The sequence below is a fragment of the Rutilus rutilus genome (genome assembly GCF_951802725.1).
Source record: "Rutilus rutilus genome assembly, chromosome: 1".
Classification (NCBI taxonomy): domain Eukaryota; kingdom Metazoa; phylum Chordata; class Actinopteri; order Cypriniformes; family Leuciscidae; genus Rutilus; species Rutilus rutilus.
In genome coordinates, this window is record NC_140209.1 from 66,277,995 (window position 1) to 66,302,306 (window position 24,312).

General features: G+C 37.1%; 3 protein-coding genes and 1 long non-coding RNA gene across 4 annotated transcripts; 3 read left to right on the top strand and 1 right to left on the bottom strand.

The window, feature by feature from the left end:
* Nucleotides 1-681: 681 nt before the first annotated feature.
* On the bottom strand, nucleotides 682-2,603 carry LOC311296347 (uncharacterized protein). Its single transcript, XM_084418049.1, has 2 exons — nucleotides 2,508-2,603; nucleotides 682-1,891 (listed from the first exon to the last, which is right to left on the bottom strand). Exon 2 carries the CDS (start codon nucleotides 1,836-1,838, stop codon nucleotides 1,299-1,301), a length of 540 nt encoding a protein of 179 aa, XP_084274175.1. The 5' UTR covers nucleotides 1,839-1,891; nucleotides 2,508-2,603; the 3' UTR covers nucleotides 682-1,298.
* Nucleotides 2,604-5,860: 3,257 nt separating this feature from the next.
* LOC311296629 lies at nucleotides 5,861-9,348 on the top strand. The gene is made up of 3 exons (XR_014628641.1): nucleotides 5,861-6,014; nucleotides 9,041-9,134; nucleotides 9,214-9,348. It is a non-coding gene; the product is annotated as an uncharacterized lncRNA (long non-coding RNA).
* Nucleotides 9,349-10,974: 1,626 nt separating this feature from the next.
* Nucleotides 10,975-12,728, top strand: LOC311296440 (uncharacterized protein). Its single transcript, XM_084418236.1, has 5 exons — nucleotides 10,975-11,050; nucleotides 11,322-11,436; nucleotides 12,173-12,290; nucleotides 12,367-12,457; nucleotides 12,611-12,728. Exons 1-4 carry the CDS (start codon nucleotides 10,983-10,985, stop codon nucleotides 12,402-12,404), a joined length of 339 nt encoding a protein of 112 aa, XP_084274362.1. The 5' UTR covers nucleotides 10,975-10,982; the 3' UTR covers nucleotides 12,405-12,457; nucleotides 12,611-12,728.
* Nucleotides 12,729-18,143: 5,415 nt separating this feature from the next.
* Nucleotides 18,144-23,679, top strand: LOC311296090 (proteasome subunit beta type-7-like). The gene is made up of 9 exons (XM_084417736.1): nucleotides 18,144-18,298; nucleotides 19,295-19,373; nucleotides 19,630-19,723; nucleotides 19,934-20,031; nucleotides 20,145-20,285; nucleotides 21,380-21,495; nucleotides 21,575-21,633; nucleotides 22,007-22,158; nucleotides 23,358-23,679. Exons 2-9 carry the CDS (start codon nucleotides 19,315-19,317, stop codon nucleotides 23,467-23,469), a joined length of 831 nt encoding a protein of 276 aa, XP_084273862.1. The 5' UTR covers nucleotides 18,144-18,298; nucleotides 19,295-19,314; the 3' UTR covers nucleotides 23,470-23,679.
* Nucleotides 23,680-24,312: the final 633 nt, after the last annotated feature.

Consider the following 24,312-nt stretch of genomic DNA (forward strand, 5'->3'; position numbering starts at 1 on the left):
AAGGTCTCATTGCCAAGGTGTCACACAAGACACATCTCATGATGGGTAAAAGCAAAGAGCTGTCTCAAGACCTTCGCAAACTAATTGTTGCAAAACATAATGATGGCATTAGTTATAGGCGCCATTCTAAACTTCTGAATGGTCCAGTGAGCACTTTTGGGGCCATAATACGGAAGTGGAAAGACAGTAATTTCACCATAAATTTGCCTCGACCAGTGCTCCTCGCAAGATTTCTGATAGAGGAGTGAAAAGAATAATCAGAAGAGTTGTCCAAGAGCCAACACCAAGTTGTATGGTGTTTTTAGGGTAATGTGCACTGCCATTTCTCCTCCAAATATGGTGTGTATTATCCAAACAGTTCAATTTTGCTCTCATGTGACCACACTGTATTTTCCCAGTATTTCACTGGCTTTTCCAAATGTTGTGCAGCAAACTTTAAATGAGCTTCAACATGCTTTTTCTTCAGTAATGGAGTCTTGCGTGGTGAGCGTGCATACAGGCCATGGCGGTGGAGTGCATTACTTACTGTTTTCTTTGAGACAACAGTGCCTGCTATCTACAGGTCTTTTTGAAGCTCTCCACAAGTGATCCTTGGCTCTTGGACAACACTTCTGATTATTCTTTTCACTCCTCTATCAGAAATCTTGCGAGGAGCACTGGTCGAGGCAAATTTATGGTGAAATTACTGTCTTTCCACTTCCGTATTATGGCCCCAAAAGTGCTCACTGGACCATTCAGAAGCTTAGAATGGCGCCTATAACCAATGCCATCATTATGTTTTGCAACAATTAGGTTGCGAAGGTCTTGAGACAGCTCTTCGCTTTTACCCATCATGAGATGTGTCTTGTGTGACACCTTGGCAATGAGACCTTTTTGTAGGCCATCATTTGGGACTGAACCAGCTGTTATTAATTTCCACTGACAGGGGGCTGGATTGCTTTTTAATTACTGTAAGTTTTCAGCAGTTGTCTTGGCTTTCAATGCCCTTTTTGCGCCTCCCTTTCTTCATGTGTTCAATACTTTTTCCCTGTGTCATTTCACATTATTACACATAACTTAATTTCTGAACTTATTTTTGTTTGTTTCTTTGTATGTATGGCTTACTTGGGTTGTTACCAACATCTGGTGATTTTCAGTGTTGTTTTTTTTTGTCAGATATATATATATTTTTTTATTTAGGAGTAAGAATCATAACTACTAGTCTATTTTTTGTCTGTATGCGTGTTATTAACAGTTTTTAGAGGCGATGAACCAATATAATATCTTGACTGCCCAGACAGCCCTGAACTTCATGATACTCACACAGGGTCAGAGGTCACAGCAGGTCCATTACTGAATTTAAGGGGCTCACGCATGCAGGTGTTACTCTTCATAGACACACAACTGGATCTTTCACTGAATTTAAGGGGCTCACGCATGGAGATGTTACTCTTCATGGACACACAGCTGGATCCTGGAGATGGTCCTTCACTGAATTTAAGGGGCTCACGCATGGAAATGTTACTCTTCATAGACACACAGCTGGATCCTTCACTGAATTTAAGGGGCTCACGCATGGAGATGTTACTCTTCATAGACACACAGCTGGATCCTGGAGATGGTCCTTCACTGAATTTAAGGGGCTCACGCATGGAGATGTTACTCTTCATAGACACACAGCTGGATCCTGGAGATGGTCCTTCACTGAATTTAAGGGGCTCACGCATGGAGATGTTACTCTTCATAGACACACAGCTGGATACTGGAGATGCTGCTCTCTGAGTGTGAACAGGCGCCTTCTCCTCTCTCTCCTCACACACACTCATTTGGTTCTCCTCTCTCTCCTCACACACACTCATTTTAAAGGTACGTGTCTCCTCTTCCTCCTTGATGTGACACTTTAGTTAAAGGCCTGTATGTGGACACAGAGAACATGCACAAAACACAATTGAATTTTTACACGTTTTATTTAAATGGCATTTAATTCATTTTAACTTAACGTCAACAGTCTTTCTCCAGTTGATAATGTTTGTTTTTAAAGCAACATGTCCGACATGTCGGCCACACTTTTAAACACAGCAGCCTCGTTTAAACACTGGATTCACCTTCACTTTAATGACACTGCTGAACTCTTGCAGGTGTTTTTCACAATCCGTTTTTTCGTCTCGCATTAAGCAAATATGATGTTATTTTTATGTGTTTATCCTACAGCCACACTTTCTTTCCCCAATATTACTGCGTCACTCAACACACATAAAATATAGATTATAAAAATAATTAAATACTAAGTCAACCGAAGATTTCAACATTAAATTAATATTCTCCTGTTAAAGGAAAAAGTAAGTGCAAGTTTAGCCATTTTCGGCCATTTTATGAGTGTTAGCCTACAGTTGACGTGTCGTGAAGTAGGCCTATAGCGAAAGTAACTTTCAACTTGATCGTGTATTTGAGTTTGAGTTCGTCATAATGTCTGTTTAGACGCAAATACTCTATCGATATTACAGCTATGTAAAGTTTAATGAACTTACTGTCACATGTGAAGCGATTGCTGATTTTCTATCTTCCGAAATGTCGTCTTACAGTCATCGACTGCTTTCGATTTCACTGTAAGACAGGTAAATATCACAGGTAAACATCCAGCAGCTCCTCCTCGAATGGACTATTTTCACACTTCCGGGTTTGAAACGAGGAAATAAATTGCAGCTGTGCCATATAAATGCGAGACCATAATATATACACAAACAAAAATGGAAATATACACAAACAAAAATGCTACAATTTAGAATTTTGCTAACTATTTACCAAACTTCTACTTTTAAACATTCTGTTGATTAAGTGACTTTGCAACTCCATATTATTCATTAGAGTTTAGTAGACAGTCTGCTTAATATCTGCTAACACTTTATTGTGATGGTCCTCCAACATACATTCTACTGAATAGGCTATAAATGGGGAATAAAGTGGAATACAAAAATAGAAGGGAATAAATAAATAAATAAACTTTTAAATAAAAAGAGTCAAAGAGTCTGTCATTTTCTAGCGTCTTCTGTCAACAAAACCATAAAGTTTGGTATTAGTAAACGTGCATTTGAAATGGTTCATGTAAAAATTGTAAACCTTCATGTATGGATGTAATATATTGTGGTGGGAGGAGCAACAGATCGACACAGTGAGTGTGGCGTCAGGCCTCAGAGACATAACATAAAATTTAACACATTGAACACATTTGGACATTTAACATAAAATGTCCAAAGAAGGGGAATAAAGTGTGATAAAAGTGTCCAAAATAAATCAAGTGGTACTTGTCAAACAACGTCCAGCTCCGCCTCTCTGGACGTCTAATGGGGTGGTGCAGAAATGACATTACTTTGTTAGCCAAAGTGGCTTTGGTTCCCAAAATGGCAGAAATAAGGTCAGTGGTGAACACGAGCTCAAGACACTTTCACGTTTTATTCTACAACATAAAATGCATCAACTATTACCCCACTCGTGATTTTGTTAACCCTCTACCGCACGCATTATGATAGACCTATAGAAAAAAATATTTTACTCTTTTTATTTTCTTAGAATGGCTTAACTTGAAGTGCTGTAAAAAAAAATGTTTGGAACAAATATTGTTTTAAGGTACTTTAAGGTAACATACAATGGTGGAAATTTGTTGAAAAAAATTGCCATTTAAATTTGATTTTTTTCAAATCTTTTTTGAAGAGGAGTGGACCAACATTCCACAGGCCACAATCAACAACCTGGGGCCTGTTTCAGAAAGGAGGTTAAGTGAAAACTCTGAGTATGTTAACCCTGAAATGAGGGAAACTCTGGGTTTTCTGTTTCAGAATGGGAGGTATGTTAAACCTGAGAAAGCAGAGTAAGTCAAGCCCGTTTCTGAAAGAGAGGTAACTTATACTCAGAGTCAGTTACCATGGTAACTTACTCTGTGAACCTAACCTGGTCAGGAGCATGTTTTCTTCTGTAAACTCAGAGTTTCTTTCGGTCTCCTCCCCTTTTTTAAAGAGGAAGTGGTGTTTAAACACCTCATTCATTCTTTCAGTACATTTTTATTAATAAAATTAATATTTTATTAATAAATAAAATTTAGATTGGAGTTACATAATGTAGTTCTAAACAAATTCTACAGAATTAAACTGTGGCATTTACTGGAAATCACTGAACTGTTCATCTGTGCACCAGAAGTCCTCCTGCTGTTCTTCCACACTCTGCGGGGCGGGGGGAGAGATAAGAATACCCGTTTATACTTAGATTTAAACGTAGATTCTATAGGCTACTCCACATTGATATCTCTGTGTTTCTCGTAGACAGTGTAGCTCTGTTTCTTTGGTTTATGCATGATGTGTTAAAAAAATTAGTCATTGTAATTTATTTCTGTGGTTTCACAGTGGTGGTAATGTAACACTTTTGATTGAGGATTAAATTCTGAATGAGTGATAATGAATTCCTTAGTGAATGAACAGGCAACATGATGATTTTTGTCATCATAACCGCAATCATTCATAAACTGTGTTTGTGCACAAGTGTGACTTGCACAAAAACAGCTCAAGCAGCAAGAGAAGAACTAATGTTAAGAAGTCAAGAGTCAGCATCCCAACTAAAGCAAACACTGATTTCTATAATGGTAACTTCACACCAAACATTTTCAATTAAACATCTCAATAACAACTTCTGAAGATGTATGACAGAAATAAAGTCATACTGGTTAATAATAAGTGTAATAATGTGTAATGGCTGGAAGTCAGTTGTAGGTCTTGTGTTTCTCTATTTTTTGCTCGTGTGTTCCTCTTTCCTTCAGTGAATTTGCTTGTTAACAGCAGGTGTTCAAATGAAAGAAGTTAACAGTAATACTTTGCTCACGTTATCAATGCATTATACATTTTAGTTAATGCATTTAAATGACAGTTGGTCAATTTACGGCAGTCGGTTTCTGCAAGTGAAATTAGTTAACTCGAGTTCTCTTACGAGAGGTCTCTCGTACTGCGTAAGTATCTTACGCTCGGGGAAAATCCCTTTTCCGCGAGATATTGAAGCCAAGAAAATTATCCTTAATTTTGTATTTCTGAAAACTGGAAATACAGTTGTATTCAACTGTTTGATGGTTTTTTAAAACCCATTCCACCAACATCCGTAGTGGTGGCTGATGAAAGTGGCCAATATCAACTCCGTGAACAAGGTATGTTCAGATAATGTAGTAGGTGCCCTCTGCAGTTTCCTTTAACTGAATCTTTTGTTGAGTAAATGTGTAGACATTACTGATATTACTTTCTGAAATTTGATTTACTGCAGTGTGTGTGCTTCCAGTTCCTCCACCGATATACAAATCTGTTCCTGTGGTCCAAACCAAGACTTCAGAATTATCCCAGGAAAGCAGACCGTATTGGTGACTATCAACGGCATGTCTTGTCACTTCCTTCTACCTTTTTATATCCGACCAGATGAAGTCAAGCATAATAATGGCTTACTATATTCTTTTGTCCTGTGCTGTACAAATACTGGTCAAATAGTAAACACATGTTTGTTTTAAGGTCCACACAACCTGTGTCTGCCGTGTATAAGCTGTCCACTTTGTTCTTCCAGATGGACTCCTGGGATTAGTGACTTGCTTCAATACAGAGACTGGCCAGCAACCACCAGCTGCCAAATGCTGTTTAAGTTTGATCTGTTCACATCATTTGAGCAGATGAAATTAGCCAGCCCAGCTTTATCCCAACAAGCATTTCTCAGAGTGCTTGAACATCGATGTCTTTGCACTGGTCGGGTAAGGGCTGGTTTTATTTCCAAAGTGTTTGAATTCCAGACTTCAAAATCTTTTATTAACCAAAATAATCCCATCCTTCTTTCCAGACGGGTAGTGTTTGTGGCGATACCTTCTTCCACAGAGTCTTTCGGGAGTTTGCCTTCTGCAATTTTAAGAAAGAAGATCTGTGCCTGATGGAGCCCTTTAAATGCCCAGCATGCACACCAGACATGCTGGCTATATCTGCAGACGCTAATAGAAAACATCACCGGTTCAAGAAATCCAAAGGGTAAGTGTAATCTTTTTTTCTTTTCTTTTGTAATGTGGATATAGGGTGGTGCAGTGGTGTTTCTGTGTCCATGCTGCATCTAAACATACTTCTTTCACATAATTTTCTTTGGCTCTAGTCATTATATCCCAGCCAGCAATGACATGTGGGGCCCAGATGAGGGCTTCATGGGCGGCAAATATGGGCCCCATTATGGGCTTGCACCCGGGATCCACATTGGGGCAAGCCGTGGAAGCCCAGACGTACTAAAAGTGGGACATGTCAGACCCATTTGGGCCCCACATGTCATTGCTGGCTGGGTGGTGACTATCGTGACTTGAAATGTATTGAGTTACAATTACACTGTAAAAAAAAAAATCTTAAAAAAACGGTCAATGACTGTCAGCTGCGGCTGTCAAACAAAAACCGTAAAAATAAAGTAAATTATCCTAATTTAAATAAGTGCAAAATACTTTTACAGAAATCTTCATAAATCTTTTTTAACAGAAACACACAGTTAAAACACAGTTATTTCACATTTATTTTCTGATTTTTTTTACTGAAAAACATGCAGTTAATTATATGCATGATTTGTTGTGACTATACGTCACTGCATCAGCAACTACACAGTTACTGTCTGTTAAATAAAGCAACATACAGCATTTCATCAGTGTTTCTCTGCTCATCCTGGACTGAAGCTCAGGCTCTACTCTTCAACACAATGGTGACACACGCAACACACCATACAGAAACACTTTAAACCCCAACAGAACATTAAACACTACCAGATCTCTCAGGATCTCAGCATCTTCACTTATTACAATCCAGACTTTATTTCTTTCATACTAACATTCTTATTGAGAATTAACAGAGGTTTAGAAGTTGAAGCTTTATTGAAAATAATTAAGTTTGATGTCACCATGATGGAGATCAGTGTTTGCTTTAGTTGGGCTCTTGACCTTTTAGTGTTTAACTTTAATGTTTCTCTGGCTGCTTTAACTGTGTGTCTTTGATGCATAGTTGCTATTGCAGGAATCCAAGAGAAGCTCAGATCAGATGATGTTGATCACTTTTTAGTGATAATAGTCATCATGTAGTGTCCTGCTTTATTAATACCACCTGAAGTGAAATATCTGATTAAGTAATTAAATATTAGTTGTTCATTCTGCATTATAAAAATGCTATAGAAGATCTTGCAGTGCTGTGATACTCAGATTTTATGATTTTATGAAGTCATTATACAGAAGATGTTTTGACAGGATCATATAAACTCACTCAGACATCAAGAATCAGCGTATGAATCGCAACAATGGTGACAATGAAAAAAAAAATCTGACCTACTATAAAGTCACAAAAAGGCTTTGTTGGTTGTCACCATTGTTGAGATTCATATGTTGATTCTTGATGTCTCTATACTACTAAAAAAATGAACCAGCTCAAAACTTTTTCTGTACAATACATATATATATTTTATTTCAGAATGTTATAATACTGATGCAACAATATGTCAAGGGTTGTGTGAAAAATTATGACATTATTGTTGATTTTGTATAAAACTAAACTCCATCTACATATTATGTAACCTAAGCTAAGATGTTCAGAGATTTGACTGACACATCAGTGAATCAGATCCTCATATGATGATTATAACACCATCAATGAATGACCAAGATCATCTGATGGTTTCTCCTGCATTTATTGCTAAAACAAATGTGTATCAAATACACAGTTAAAGCAGCCAGAAAAACATTAAAGTTAAACACTAAAAGGTCAAGAGCCCAACTAAAGCAAACACTGATCTCCATCATGGTGACATCAAACTTTATTCTTTTCAATAAAGCTTCAACTTCTAAACCACTGTTAATTCTCAATTAGAATGTTAATATGAAAGAAATAAAGTCTGGATTGTAATAAGTGAAGATGCTGAGATCCTGATAGATCTGTTAGTGTTTAATGTTCTGTTGGGGTTTAAAGTGTTTCTGTATGGTGTGTTTCGTGTGTCACCATTGTGTTGAAGAGTAGAGCCTGAGCTTCAGTCCAGGATGAGCAGAGAAACACTGATGAAATGCTACATGTTGCTTTAATTAACTGACAGTAATTGTGTAGTTGCTGATGCTGTGACGTATAGTCACAACAAATCATGCATATAATTAACTGCATGTTTTTCAGTAAAAAATTTCAGAAAATAAATGTGAAATAACTGTGTTTAAACTGTGTGTTTCTGTTAAAAAAGATTTATGAAGATTTCTGTAAAAGTATTTTGCACTATTTAAATTAGGATAATTTACTTTATTTTTACGGTTTTTGTTTGACAGCCGCAGCTGACACTCATTGACCGTTTTTTTACGATTTTATTTTTTACAGTGTAATTGTAACTCAATACATTTCAAGTCACGCTAGTCACCACCCAGCCAGCAATGACATGTGGGGCCCAAATGGGTCTGACATGTCCCACTTTTAGTACGTCTGGGCTTCCACGGCTTGCCCCAATGTGGATCCCGGGTGCAAGCCCATAATGGGGCCCATATTTGCCGCCCATGAAGCCCTCATCTGGGCCCCACATGTCATTGCTGGCTGGGATAATTATACTTTTATTTGAAATTCATGGAAAGTAACAAAATGTGTCAAATGTGTGATTGCTTCACATTCAAACGTAAATGCTTTTACAATTTAAAGAGTGTTTTGAAAGATATAGCAGTGTTTTAAACAAGCTTGTTATATTACAGTTCTACGACAGCAATCTGGTCAATTGTTCAGGAACTTTTTCTCCCTTCTGTCGCCTGAAGACTCAAACAAAAATAAAGATTTAGTTATTTATTTTTGTACTTTAAACATTATGTTTTTTACTTCTTACACGAGTTAATTCCACATTACAGCATTCATTTCCACAGGACAAATACAAGCTGATACTCTAAACACAGTGTTCCAGATCAAATGTGATTCATACAGACTAAAATGTGTGGCACCTTTATGGTTAATTGTCATATTAATTTAATTTAATCATTATTATGTAATTGTGTTGGCGATGAATTCCTCTTATTTAACAGGACAGACGAACCATCTCTTTTTGATGGACTGTTCATCGCACAAGATGCCAAAGTATCTGCCTTTGTTGACCACATTAGAAGCCAGATGTTAAGTGTAAGGATTTCTTTAACTCTTTTTAATTGAATGTTTTCTTGTCCTGGGATTACATGGAACATATTGTTTCTACTTTCAGAGGACAGGTCATGATGTCTGCGGACCGGCAACATTTCCAGCAGGCAGAGAAATAGCACAGAAGTCCAGGGCCAAGGTGGATGAAGAGGGCCTTGAAATAGCTGTGTGCAGACATGAGTCTCGCTGCAAGGCTTGAGCCTCTACCGTGGTGAAATACAGTGAGGAAAATAAGTATTTGAACACCCTGCTATTTTGCAAGTTCTCCCACTTGAAAATCATGGAGGGGTCTGAAATTGTCATCGTAGGTGCATGTCCACTGTGAGAGACATAATCTAAAATTAAAAATCCAGAAATCACAATGTATGATTTTTTAACTATTTATTTGTATGATACAACTGCAAATAAGTATTTGAACACCTGTCTATCAGCTAGAATTCTGACCCTCAAAGACCTGTTAGTCTGCCTTTAAAATGTCCACCTCCACTCCATTTATTATCCTAAATTAGATGCACCTGTTTGAGGTCGTTAGCTGCATAAAGACACCTGTCCACCCCATACAATCAGTAAGAATCCAACTACTAACATGGCCAAGACCAAAGAGCTGTCCAAAGACACTAGAGACAAAATTGTACACCTCCACAAGGTTGGAAAGGGCTACGGGGAAATTGCCAAGCAGCTTGGTGAAAAAAGGTCCACTGTTGGAGCAATCATTAGAAAATGGAAGAAGCTAAACATGACTGTCAATCTCCCTCGGACTGGGGCTCCATGCAAGATCTCACCTCGTGGGGTCTCAATGATCCTAAGAAAGGTGAGAAATCAGCCCAGAACTACACGGGAGGAGCTGGTCAATGACCTGAAAAGAGCTGGGACCACCGTTTCCAAGGTTACTGTTGGTAATACACTAAGACGTCATGGTTTGAAATCATGCATGGCACGGAAGGTTCCCCTGCTTAAACCAGCACATGTCAAGGCCCGTCTTAAGTTTGCCAATGACCATTTGGATGATCCAGAGGAGTCATGGGAGAAAGTCATGTGGTCAGATGAGACCAAAATAGAACTTTTTAGTCATAATTCCACTAAACGTGTTTGGAGGAAGAAGAATGATGAGTACCATCCCAAGAACACCATCCCTACTGTGAAGCATGGGGGTGGTAGCATCATGCTTTGGGGGTGTTTTTCTGCACATGGGACAGGGCGACTGCACTGTATTAAGGAGAGGATGACCGGGGCCATGTATTGCGAGATTTTGGGGAACAACCTCCTTCCCTCAGTTAGAGCATTGAAGATGGGTCGAGGCTGGGTCTTCCAACATGACAATGACCCGAAGCACACAGCCAGGATAACCAAGGAGTGGCTCTGTAAAAAGCATATCAAGGTTCTGGCGTGGCCTAGCCAGTCTCCAGACCTAAACCCAATAGAGAATCTTTGGAGGGAGCTCAAACTTCTCAGCGACAGCCCAGAAACCTGACTGATCTAGAGAAGATCTGTGTGGAGGAGTGGGCCAAAATCCCTCCTGCAGTGTGTGCAAACCTGGTGAAAAACTACAGGAAACGTTTGACCTCTGTAATTGCAAACAAAGGCTACTGTACCAAATATTAACATTGATTTTCTCAGGTGTTCAAATACTTATTTGCAGCTGTATCATACAAATAAATAGTTAAAAAATCATACATTGTGATTTCTGGATTTTTTTTTTTGATTATGTCTCTCACAGTGGACATGCACCTACGATGACAATTTCAGACCCCTCCATGATTTCTAAGTGGGAGAACTTGCAAAATATCAGCGTGTTCAAATACTTATTTTCCTCACTGTATATATGCCTACCCAATGTTCCTGCAGAAGGAGCTGGCACACGCTGCAAATGACACACTCTTTTGTATGGACATTGCTTGCAGGTAGATAGCCATTGCCAAATGATAACTGAAGTTTTTACTGATGTTTTACCTTTGTTAATATATGCCATGCATGGGAATAACACCATGACTAGCTAAAAATCACACATTTTTTATATTATGGAATTAGAAAATGAATATGGCTACTACCTTATCAGTACTGATATGACAAATTACCATACATATGACTACATACTGTAGTGTTACAGGAATTGTACTAGTCACTAGATCCTGGTTTGTCTCCTTACCAGTTTTGGCAATTTCCCCTTTACAGGCACTGGCCTTATTTGGAAAAGATGGCAGAAAAGTTATCCGAGCTCCAACCACTTCCCATGATGAAGCCTTTTCTATCTGTAATGCATGCCAAGGCTCACACTGGCAAATGTGAGGTACTGTGTGTGAGTTAAGTTTACGTTTGAATGTTTTAATGAAACATCCTTACAGCATCAGAACAATGTAGCTTGATTATTATCTGGGTAAATATGCACGTTTCATAAGTCAAAAGTAGTAAACGTTATTGAAATACTTTAATGCAGTGGTTTTCAGACCTGTCCTGGAGGACCCCAGCACTGCATTGTGTACAGTATGTGTCCCTTATCTGACACACATCAGGTCTTGCAGTCTCTACTAATGAGCTGATGAGTTAAATCAAGTGTGTCATATAAGTGAGATATACAAAATGTGTAGTGCTGGGTATCCTCAAGGACAAGTTTAAAACACTTATTTAGTGTCTGTGTGTGTGTGTGTGTGTGTGTGTGTGTGTGTGTGTGTGTGTGTGTGTGTGTGTGTGTGTGTGCGTGTGTGTGTGTGTGTATATGCTTATGAACTTTTTAAACATAGTTAACATCACTACCAGTGATCACACTGTTACAACAGTACTGGTCATTCTGGTTTAACAGCAGGGTTGTTTGCAGGAGATGCTTCCTGATCCCTTCCAAAAGTTCTGACTGCACAATTGCAGTTGTGAAAGCTTTTCCTTCATTGTTATCCTACCTCAGAACATTTTATATTATCAAATATTGAAACATATCAAAATTTGCTCATGGCACCAAATTCAATTGATGATACACAAACTAATAAATAAGATTTGAATGATAAAGGTCTTGGTCTTCTTCTTGGGAGCAGGTTAGGTGGGGCGGGAGAAGCCAGGAGGGTGCAGGAAACACTGTTGGTGAAGAGCTGGAACAGGTCAATAGCTTCCTTTCAAGGGCAGCTCTTACTACAAACTACATGACCAAGTCAGGTTGGTTGAAAAAAGGGTTAACCAGTGTGTTTGACACACAATGCTAGATTGTACAATTGATTTGTTTTTTGTATAGGCAGAGGAGATATGATTACTGTACTTGCCATGGGATGAGCAATAGGAAGATGGAGAGTCTCCACAAGACACTGGAGAAAAGATTTGTCAAAGTAAGAAGCCTAGACTGCACGTTAAGGTGTTTCCTGGGCCCTGGAGACACTATGAGTGTGATTGTGCTCTCCCCTGCATTTTTTTCAGGGGCAATTGTGGCTAATTTTGCAGTGATACTGTGTTTTCTGTCATTTTTTTATCTTTTTAAATAGACTACACAGAGAGCAGAAATGGAAGCCGCCGATCTTGAGAGTCTCAAGCAGGAGTTAAACATCTCTATGGAGGATGCAGATCGGTGGGTGTGTGATGTCAAGCAATGGGCAGCCACTGGTATGTAATATAGTCGCTGGTGTATACATTTCCATATATATTTGTCTACATTTTTTGCAGTGATACTGTGTTTTCTGTAATGGTCGACTTTGCTTATTTCTGGTTTTCAAGAGAGACACAGGACTCACAGTAGCAGGAAGAGCTCCAGAGTGAAATCCAGGAGATTATTTACTCCATCCGAAGAAAGAAGCATGATCCGTATCGACACAATGGTATTTGATACTACATCACTCAACTTGCATTTTGTAATTGTTATTTTTTTTCTAATATATATATATTTTTAAACTTGCAGACAGCAACCAAACAAGGCGACGCAAACGGAGAAGACTTGGTGAGCTCAAAAAGACACTCAGAGAGAAGATAGTGCTGTACAACACCATTCTTGGCTGTGAAGAGCAAACTGACACCGAAGCAGCATGCAGTCTCTCTGATGACTTTATTCTGCCTGGGGAAGCACAAGGAGATGCTAATTAATGTGTTTTATTTTTGTGCTTTTTTGAATTCACAAAATTCAGTTGATTGTTAATACAAGTAATAACACTCAGCAATTTAACACGGCCACCCAGTAAAAAAGGTGCAGCATACAGTAAAGAATAACACATTATATATTCTGTTGCTCTCTGAAAAATGATCTGTAATGTTCCCATATGAAGACATAGGGCCAGTTGTTCAAAGGTAAGCTGATCGGATTTTGGTTATCGGATTGGATCAAATCTTGAAAATGGGTTGTTCAAAAGGGAAAGAAGGAATCTGAACTCAGATTAGATCACGCAATCCAATCCTAGTTTTAATCTGGATCAAACCTTCAGTTTGCACAAACCAGGCAAAGACAAAATTGAATGTGGTTCGTATAGGCCAATATCGGTTTTAAACATTGATTACCGTATATTTGCAACAATATTAGCCAAGAGGCTTGAATCAATTGTCCCTGAACTAACAGACACAGATCAATCTGGATTTGTCCGAAACCAACAAACTCATGATAATGTAAGGCGGGCCCTCCATCTTTTTGATAAAATGAAAAATAAAGAATCAATAGCCGTTAGTCTCGATGCTGAAAAAGCATTTGATTCCGTTGGTTGGGAATATTTGTACCTAGTTTTAAACAGATTTGGATTTAATAGTAAAATTATTGGATGTATAAGATCTTTGTATGACTCGCCATCTGCCAGAATTAAAATAAATGGGGACCTTTCCGACACTGTGAATTTAGAAAGAGGCTGTCGACAGGGTTGCCCCCTTAGTGCGACGTTTTTTGCTCTCTTTATAGAACCTCTTGCTCAAGCAATCAGAGAACATAAAAACATCTCAGGTATTACCATAGGAGACTCGGAACATAAAGCATGCTTGTATGCTGATGATATCCTCTTAACATTATCTAACCCTAAAGTGAGTTTACCCAACCTCTTGTCCTTACTTAAAGAATTTGGTACCTATTCAGGATACAAATTAAATTTGCAGAAAACTCAGATTATCTCATTTAACTATCACCCATCCATAGATATTAAAAAATTGTCAAAATTCAACTGGAAAAATAACAAAATAAAATATTTAGGAATCCAAATTCCAAAAGATCTTTCTAGATTGTTTGAAGAAAATTACGCTATATTGACCTCAAATATTAAAGCTGATATACAGAGGTGGTCTCTGTTGCCAATGAGTATGTATAATAGGATTGATATTATCAAAATGAATGTGTTACCAAGGGTTCTCTATTTGTTCCTGGCACTGCCAATTCGGATACCACCCAAACAATTTTATGATTGGAATAGAATGATGTCACATTTTATTTGGGCAAAACAAAAACCAAGAATAAAGTTCCACACATTGCAGTTGCAAAAGGAGGAAGGCGGATTGGCTTTGCCATGTTTGGAAGATTACTATAAAGCAGCACAGCTGCGAGTATTGATAGGCTGGAGTGACCCAACTTGTGAGGCTAAATGGAAGGAAATAGATCAGTCATATTTTGACACCCCCCTACAGTCCATGCTCGGTGATAAACCTCTTCTCAATAAACATTTAAATTCACAATTGCTACCTTCCTGGATAACAGTACCAATAGAAATTTGGTTTAAAATACTAAAAAACAGCAATATTGAGAGGAGTGCCAGATTTTTAAGATGGCCAGCCTATGATTCTGAGTTTTTACCTTCAAAGACAGATTGTGGTTTTGTGCATTGGTCTCAAAAAGGCATTACGGGATATTGGGCTCTTTCAGATAAGAAGGTTCTTAAAAGTTACTCACAACTTTCAGAGACATATAATTTACAAAAACATGATTTGTTCCGATATCTTCAGCTGAGGCACTATTATGACAAGAATATAAAATTTATGGAAGAAGAAGTTGGACTGGTTAAACTTCTGTTAGAATCTTGCAAAGGTAAAGCTCCTAAGAAACAAATATCAAAGGTATATACATGTTTACAAGCTACAAGAAACCTCTCAACCACATATATTAGAAAAACATGGGAAAAAGAAGCAGATATATTAATTTCTGAAGATGATTGGTTGAACATATGTAAGACTGCCATGAATACCTCATCTTCTGGTACTTGGAGGGAGTTTACATGGAAAAACATTGTACGTTTCTTCATTTCACCATATGTTAAGAGTAAACAATGTAAAGATCCAGACAAAGCTGTGTGTTGGAGAAACTGCGGTGACATCAAAGCAAACCATTTTCACGTTTTTTGGAGCTGTACCAAAATTACACCCTACTGGTCAATGGTGGTAAAAGAAATAAAAAGCATAACTGGACTGAGCTTGCTATGCGATTTCACAATAGTCTATTTAGGTAATCTACCTCAAGAGCTAACAAAATCAGAGAAGTATCTTCTGTCAATACTATTAGCTGGTGCAAAGAAAGCCATAACACGCAAATGGCTGTGTGAAGATGTTCCCTCAAAAACAGACTGGTTTCAGATCATCACAGACATTCGCGAAATGGAAAGACTCACACTCTCAATAAGGTTGGCCTCGGACAAATGTAAACATTATTGGAAAAAATGGGACAGTTACATGAAGCAGAACTCTGCCTTAAGGTATTGACAAGTATTACTCTAGTTTATTATGCTGAAATATTAAGTGTAATAGTCTAATGATATTGTGTGTGTGCAAACTAGATGCTCTGTGTTTCTGTTTTTGTTTTGTGGTCTGCTGTTTTGTTATTTTTGTAAAATAACATTTGTGAAAAAAAAAGTAAAAAAAAAAAAAAAAAAAAAAAAAAACCCTTCAGTTTGTGTTGTTCAAAACTTGTCAGTAGGATTTGGATAACTTTGATCCAAAAAAACAGGATCATCCTGATCCCAACAGGATTTCAAGGTGGATTCCAGGAAGAAAATGGAGTAAAACTTTAAAATTGGTCAAATAATACATTTTTATTATTTAGTGTATATACTTTTATTTATATTTTGCACTTGACTTGTGTAACCGTTTTAACAGTGATAAAGTAGACATAGGCGACCAATTAAGCTATTCAGTATAGTATAGTAAAGTAAAAATAAAATAAAAATGATCTTGTCCCCATGAAATAATCACCCAAACAGATTTCAATAACAAACAAAAATAATATATTAAATTTTTCTGTCATTCATCTCCGTATATTAATTTCAAAGAAACAATCATCAGAGATGAAGAAGAACCCTGAACACTCTTTATTTTGTTAACTATCCTCCTGAGACCCGAGAGCTTGCCTGGTGTGCATTTTATAATTGTTCTTGCTATTTGGGATAAGTTGGACCTAATAAGTATAATAACTAAAATTTGTTTTTGTACTGGAAGTAGTTTTTGCAGAAAATGATGTCCTCATGCGAGGACAGTGGGTCTATGTTTTACCATTAAGATGTCCTCATGCAAGGACAGTGGGTCTATAATTTACCATTTTACTAGCAATTATGTGAAGTGTCAGTACAAATGAAGTGATAAACACTTGACAAAATCTTTACTATTATATATTATTATTTACTATTATAAAATTTTATAATAGTACTGGTAATGGCCAGCAGGGAGCAGTAGAAGGCCACTTATTGGCTCACTTTCATTTTGAAATTCTTGATTTTTACCAGTTTTCTGCACTACAGCAAACCAGTTTTTCCATGTTAACTCAATAATTCATGCTTACACACACACACACACACACACACACACACACACACACACACATACACACACAGACAAATGTTGTTTTTTCAATGCTATTGTGATCCGTCTAAAAATTCCCAAGTTTAGCTAACCACATGGTAGAATAAATAACGTAATATAGTCCCAATGTCCTCAAACGAGTACTTCACATTTACTGATGTCCTGGAGTGCTACTATTACTAAAATATGTCAAATTTTAATCCCCATATGATGATGGAGACAGTATTGTACATAAATACATTTGTTTCATTCATATAATTTGAATAGATTTTTTACCTGGGTCATTTTTCTTTCGGGAAGTGTTTTGCTGATATTTTGCTGATTTTCCAGCCATTTTCTTCTCACTGACATTGGTGTAATGTTGTTATATCACCACAAGATGGTGTGGGCAGTGTCCCTAAATGTGGCCAACATGTCTAAGATTTACAAATTTGACTATCATTGTGTCAAGAGGCAAAAATGTAATGTCCTCATATGAGGACGCAGGGACTCAGGAGGCTATTGGACATTTAGCCATTTTATTTTTTCAAAATATCCACAATGTATTTGTTAATGTATATATGTGTGTGTTTATTTGTTGTGGCTCAGATGAGGGGTCATAAAAGAAATTATGAATGGAAGTGGATGTTTATGTTATTTCTGTGTTGTCTCAAGATAAGAAACACTTACAGTGACCCCATGTTGGCTCTTCTGCCTGTTCTTCACATCGCTGGTCGCCCACATTGTGATATGTTGTCCCATTTAGAGCACTGGTAACCCGGATTTGGTAATCTTGAAAACTGTGTATCTGGATCAGGGTGATCCTGTCCAATGTTGCCTTTCATGCTAAAGCTCTGATTGCTGATTGTAAAACTGTTTGACGGGTGTTTGCCCATGTGATGAGTCAGTGTGCATATTTGAATGGCAGTGTGTTCCTTGTGAAAACAAGATTTTCTGCATGAAAATTGTGCCAAAAGCAGAGAATTGTGTGTAGTGTGTTTTAGATCTGCAATTTGAGTGTAAAGCAGGAATTGTACTTGTAGTTTAGCAGAATTGGTTCAGGGGGTTGGTGAATGAGTTACATGTTGTGGTCATTGTGTCTCAAGTACCAGAATTTGTGTGTAAACAATTGAGAAAAACTGTAAATTGGCCAGATTAAATAGATCAATAATAGAATAAAACTTTTTTACAAGAAAATAGACTTACCTATTTGTATGCACAAATAGGCCTAACCCCTAACCGTTCGGTTAGAGTAACTGCTTCATTCGACTGAATGGCCTAGAGAAGCGATCATGTGTCAGAAGTGAAAGTGAAAGAAGGAACTTCTGCAGTTTGGGGCGTTAAAAGTGCTGACGCACCGACTCTTTGTGTAAAGCTGAAGCGAGTAAACGTTCAAAAGCGGTGATCAGAAAGAGCTTTACCCAAAGCTGAGTGTTAGAGCTATACTTTACATATTAGGGTAGAGTGGGGGAAAACGCCCCCCTTAAGGAAAATGTGACATTACAGTGAAACAAAACATAAATGTGACTAGAATTGCCATCCTGGTTTTGAGTGACTATGGCAGGAGTTATTCACCAAATATTAAAATTGCTCAGCCTTCATAATTAATTAGTATTTTCACTGAAAATATTTTTGTACAAAGGGGGCGTTTTGCCCCAGCGGTGGGGTAAAACGCCCCCCAAGGTGGGGTAAAATGCCCCCTTTCTTACCAACCAGTTTGCTTCATAGATCAACAGCAAAATTAACAGACAATAGTTTTTAATCTCTAAAGGTAAAAGGCAAGTAATGTATCAACATGTATATATATTAATATTTATTTCAGCAATGTCCAAAATAGCCAAATTTAACTACCTTCCATCAGTGAGCTAACTTTGCTAGCAAGCTAGCTAGTTAATGCTCACTTGAGGTAATTTTTTCATGTTTTGTTCAAATATTTAGATTTTACCACCTAGTTATACTGCATTAAGTGTAAAACAAAGGATTTGATAGACAGAAATATTTTATTATAGTAATTATGATAGAGAAACTATGCCCCCAGGGGGGGCGTTTTACCCCTCAGCGTAGGGGGCGTTTTACCCCACAAGCTATGAGTTTTTAAAAAAATGTAAAAATTTTAAAATATAATTATATTCCTTATAAATAATATATGATCTCAAACTACAGACTTCACTATTCATCTATCATACATCACTGCGATATCCTGCAGAACAATATTCTCTTAAAAACTTATTTACTAATATCTGAAAATTATAGCATTTACCATGTAATCCTCTTCTCTTCAAATGTGTCGCTGGTGTCAGCTTCTCCGTAGAGATTTGTATATCCCCATTATCAACGTAGTGCATAGCAACAGTAAAAATGTATCTTGACTACTTTTAGTGGTTATTTTGGGAAAAACAGGTGGGGGGCGTTTTACCCCAGGGGGGCGTTTTCCCCCACTCTACCCTATACAGTGTGCAGGTGAAAGATGCTGCACACATCGACAAAGACGCCGACCGGAGGATTCTCTTTTGAGAACACACGCAGGTGAGACATCTATAACAACATGATCAAGACGTAAACAATAAATAATATGATCAAGACATTACTACAATTTACATTGATTGCCAAGCGCTAATATGCTGACGAAGCCAAAACGATTGCAAAACATCAAAGTGTTTTGACACATGAATGAGTAAACATGGCCTACTCCTAAACAACATAATAGTAACAAAAAGTAGGCCTAACTTAATAATGCCATATCTTTTAATTGTATTGTATCTGTTTGTTTATTCATTTATAGAAATGCTGTTCTGGAAGCAAATTTATCAGAGAAGGGTTACAGTGCACCAAACGCCAGGAAGACTGGCACCACCATTGCTGGCCTGATATTCAAAGTCTGTTTTGACGCTGCAAAAGCATGATTTGTGTTGTTAATTACTGATTAAATATTTATAATTTAAGTCTATGTTGTAATTCATTTCCATATCATTTAAGTCTATATTGTAATTCAAGTAATTGCAAATAAACTTAGCTATATTAAATTAATATGATGGTATGTAATATTTAGTTATAATAAACCAAACAATAAATGGATTCTATTTTAGGATGGAGTGATTTTAGGTGCAGACACCAGAGCCACGGATGATATGGTCGTAGCTGATAAAAACTGCATGAAAATCCACTACATAGCTCCCAAAATCTAGTGAGTGAATCTTTTGGTTGCTCATCATCATAGTTCAAGTCCCTATCTGAACTAAATTTTATAGTGCCTGTTTTTATTGTTTTCTTTTTCTTTCGTTCTTCTTACCACAATAGCTGTTGTGGTGCAGGTGTTGCTGCTGATGCTGAGGTCACTACTCAGATGATGTCTTCAAATGTAGAACTGCATTCACTGAGCACAGGACGACCTCCTCTTGTGGCCATGGTGACCCGACAGCTCAAACAGATGCTGTTCAGGTGAAAGTGTCATAGTCGTTCAATTTGATTTAAGTGATTAAGGCAAAGTGATTGATACATCAAAATACATCATTCTTACTTTCTTTAAGATATTGCTCAATAGTTAACTGATAATATTAGTTTATCTTAAAGGAGAAGTTCACTTTTAAAAAAACTTTTGCTGATAATTTACTCACCCCGATGTCATCCAAGATGTCCATGTCTTTCTTTCTTCAGTCGAAAAGAAATTAAGGTTTTTGATGAAAACATTCCAGGATTTTCCCCCATATTATGGATTCCAATGGGACCCAAACGGTTCAAGGTCCAAATGACAGTTTCAGTGCAGCTGCAAAGGGCTTTAAACGATACCAGACGATGAATAAGGGTCTTATCTATCGAAACGATCGGTCATTTCAAAAATAAATAAAAAAGTTTAAGTTTTATAAGCACAAATGTTCGCCTTGCTCTGTTCTGTGATGCGCGTTCGTGACGTCACGTAATACGCAATTACGTTGAAAAGGTCAAGTTTGATGTGTTTACAAATGTGCGGGAGGAGGACCATATACACATTTTAAAATGTATTTGTGTCAGTTTATCGTTTAAAATGCCCTTTCGTGTGCGTATCCTAGGTGCTTTAATATTAAAAAGCCAAAATTAACATTTTTCAAGCGTGACCTTTTCAACGTAATTGCGTATTACGTGACGTCACGAACGCGCATCACAGAACAGAGCAAGGCGAACATTTGTGCTTATAAAACTTAAACTTTTTTATTTATTTTTGAAATGACCGATCGTTTCGATAGATAAGACCCTTATTCATCGTCTGGTATCGTTTAAAGCCCTTTGAAGCTGCACTTAAACTGTCATTTGGACCTTGAACCGTTTGGGTCCCATTGGAATCCATAATATGGGGGAAAATCCTGGAATGTTTTCATCAAAAACCTTAATTTCTTTTTGACTGAAGAAAGAAAGACATGGACATCTTGGATGACATCGGGGTGAGTAAATTATCAGCAAAAGTTTTTTTAAAAGTGAACTTCTCCTTTAAAGAGCTATTTAAATATATATTATCCAGGTCCAGGACTAGGGCTGACTGTTTCCCATTTTTTTTGTAGGTATCAGGGGCACATTGGTTCTTCTCTAATTGTGGGAGGTGTGGATATTAACGGCCCACAGCTCTATAGCGTCTACCCTCATGGTTCCTATGATAAGCTTCCTTTCCTCACCATGGGTACTTTATCCCCTTTATTTGAATGAACACAATCAAACATGTTTTTTCTGCACTTATTTAGCAAAACTATATATTACAGGGTCTGGAGCAGCAGCAGCCATTTCTGTATTTGAAGATCGTTACAAGCCAAATATGGAGGTCAGACAACTGTTAAGACATTCTTATTGATATTTTCCAACATGGTATTGTATATGCTGTTATTGTAGTTACATTTGCATTTTAACTAGGGGTCTACGGACCCCTGAGGGCCCTTCAAAGGGGAAGTAGCTTGATTCTCGAGGACAGACCTCATTGGTCCCTGCAGAAGCTCAATGAATGAACCTCAATCATTCTCGTGTGTCAAGCAAGCATGTTTGATCTTACTTTTACCAAATTCAATCTGACATTTATTTTTATTCTTTGCTTCTTACCCTCAATGTAATCTTTATTGTTGAATCCCACTTCCCAAACACACGTTCTGTATTTGTTCTTGTCAATTCCACACCTACATAAACGCTTGGGAAATGTAAAGCTAGAGGAAGGAAAGCAGCTGGTGAGAGATGCCATCACTGCAGGCATCTTCTGTGATCTTGGTTCTGGCAGCAATGTAGACCTATGTGTGATCACAGAGAAAGCTGTGGATTATCTGAGGGGATATGACCAGCCTGTTCAGAAAGGATTGAGGTAAGATGAATGTGGAAGTGTAATGTGGAAGAATGCAGTAACATTAATTCTTCATCATTTTAAAATGAGGATTTGTTTCAATGTATCCATTTTCCTGGGTTTTCCAGAAAGCAGGGTTACTCCGAACTCTTGGTTGATTACATTTCTTACTCAGTTATCGGTTCCAAAATACGTCCAGAAGTAAGTTCAGTCAACTCAAGAGTATGTTCACTGTGAACACACTCATACAGGAAGGTACATCCTAGTATAGAGCTCTGCAGTGATTATTATGTTTGTTGGCCAACCCAGAAGTTAGCATCACCCTGGTTCCCTCAACAAAAACTCAATAGGATGTTTTCATTGGCTTTTTTGTATTATTGCAGAAAATAAGCTCTGTGAAAAAAAAAAGAAAAAAGAAGATTCTTACACTTTTTGTTCATCATGATAATCTTCACAAATTAACGACTTTTAAATCTGAAGCCTATAAATACAATTGTCAGAAGGCTATAAACAAACTACACCACATCGCAGGACCTCAGCTTCACCATCACTAGCTTCCAACAAATTGACAACTTCCAACTAGCGAGTAGATGATTTTTCCAGTACAGTGTGATGACATTTAATGTCCCTGACAACCTTTGTAGTCCCATTCACAAAGCCACTTGTTAGCAACGCCTTTTTCAAGACAAGTAAAAACTTTTTAAAAAATTGCAATTATAACCCTAATCCCTAACCCTAGCCACAGACCTTATTTCTGGCGAAAAAAAATAAATAAATTTTTTTTTTTAAATCTATTGACTTCAGGACGGTGGAACCAGAAGTGCTAAAATGCTAACTCATTTCTGGGTTTTGGCCTACAAAATGTCATCCCTGCAGCACTCTCTAACTATTCTATGTCATTTTTTAGTAAACATAGGGCCAGATTTTTGGGGTTAAAAAAAACACTGTCAGGATTTACTAAAGACAATAAATTTGTAGACATTTTTAATAAAACCGAATGTTAAGGTTTCATTATAATACTATATATTGCTATATATTTACTTGTATATATATTTACCACGTAAACTTATGCACGACCTGCTTTCTGGAATATACCCCTAATCAACTCTCATCCTGATCAATCCTCTTTTAATAACCTTCTGAGTTTACAACTGCACATATTTATTCATAAAATCTCTTAACATTCAAAAACATGTTCTCTCTTTCTTCTAAATCACCAGGGAGGGTACCTACAGATACAAGCCAGGCACTACTGCTGTGCTCACACAAACAGTTATTCCATTACCACTGGATGTTGTGGATGAATCTGTTCAAGTGATGGACACTGAATGAGAATATACTCGCAATTCTTTACACTCTTTCCTTCACTCTTTAGGAAATAAGGTATATGTGAATAGGTTTCCTTTCTGGATAAAAATGGAAAACTATATTTTTCATAATTTTAGAAGTAGCCATACGCTTTAGGACTTTCCATGTATTCAGTAATTTGCATTTGAGTTACTCAAGACTGTTTTGCAAAAATGCATAATATTAAAAAGAGTGTTTCCTTACCTTTCCTTAACTCATCAGACATAAATAGTCCATTCAATAAAATTTAAGATTAAAAAATGAAAGATTGTCATTTTTGTTGTATTTTTTAAAAAAAAACGATCAAGCTAAATATTCATTTGTTGGATACAAAGGCAATATTAACCATAAATATTTGTATCGTCTTATAAGAGCTTTACAACCAGATATTTCAGCATGATGGGAAATTGATTACTACTACATTGTTCACAGCAAAGTGAGCAGACATATTTATACATATTTGTATTTATATATTTACAAACTCATGAAGAAACAAACTGCATGCCTTTTAAATATTTAAAGTTAGTGAAAGCATGAGAATTATTCATGGTCACAATTGTTACGGTGGGGAACTATAAATCAGTCAGTTAAAAATGTATCAGTTGCTGAATAAGACCCATTATAAAGTTGCAATATTTTATTGTAAAAATATTGTACTTTTTTTTAAATAAAATGCAATTATGTAAGAGCATCATAAATCAAGAACAAATATAAAAAGTATAATTTAATTTTTACATTGTTTTGTAATATACAAAGTTTGTGACACCACCTACATGTTTGTGTCCTGTGATCATGAAATGTATGATCAAGAGCAAAGAACCTACAATC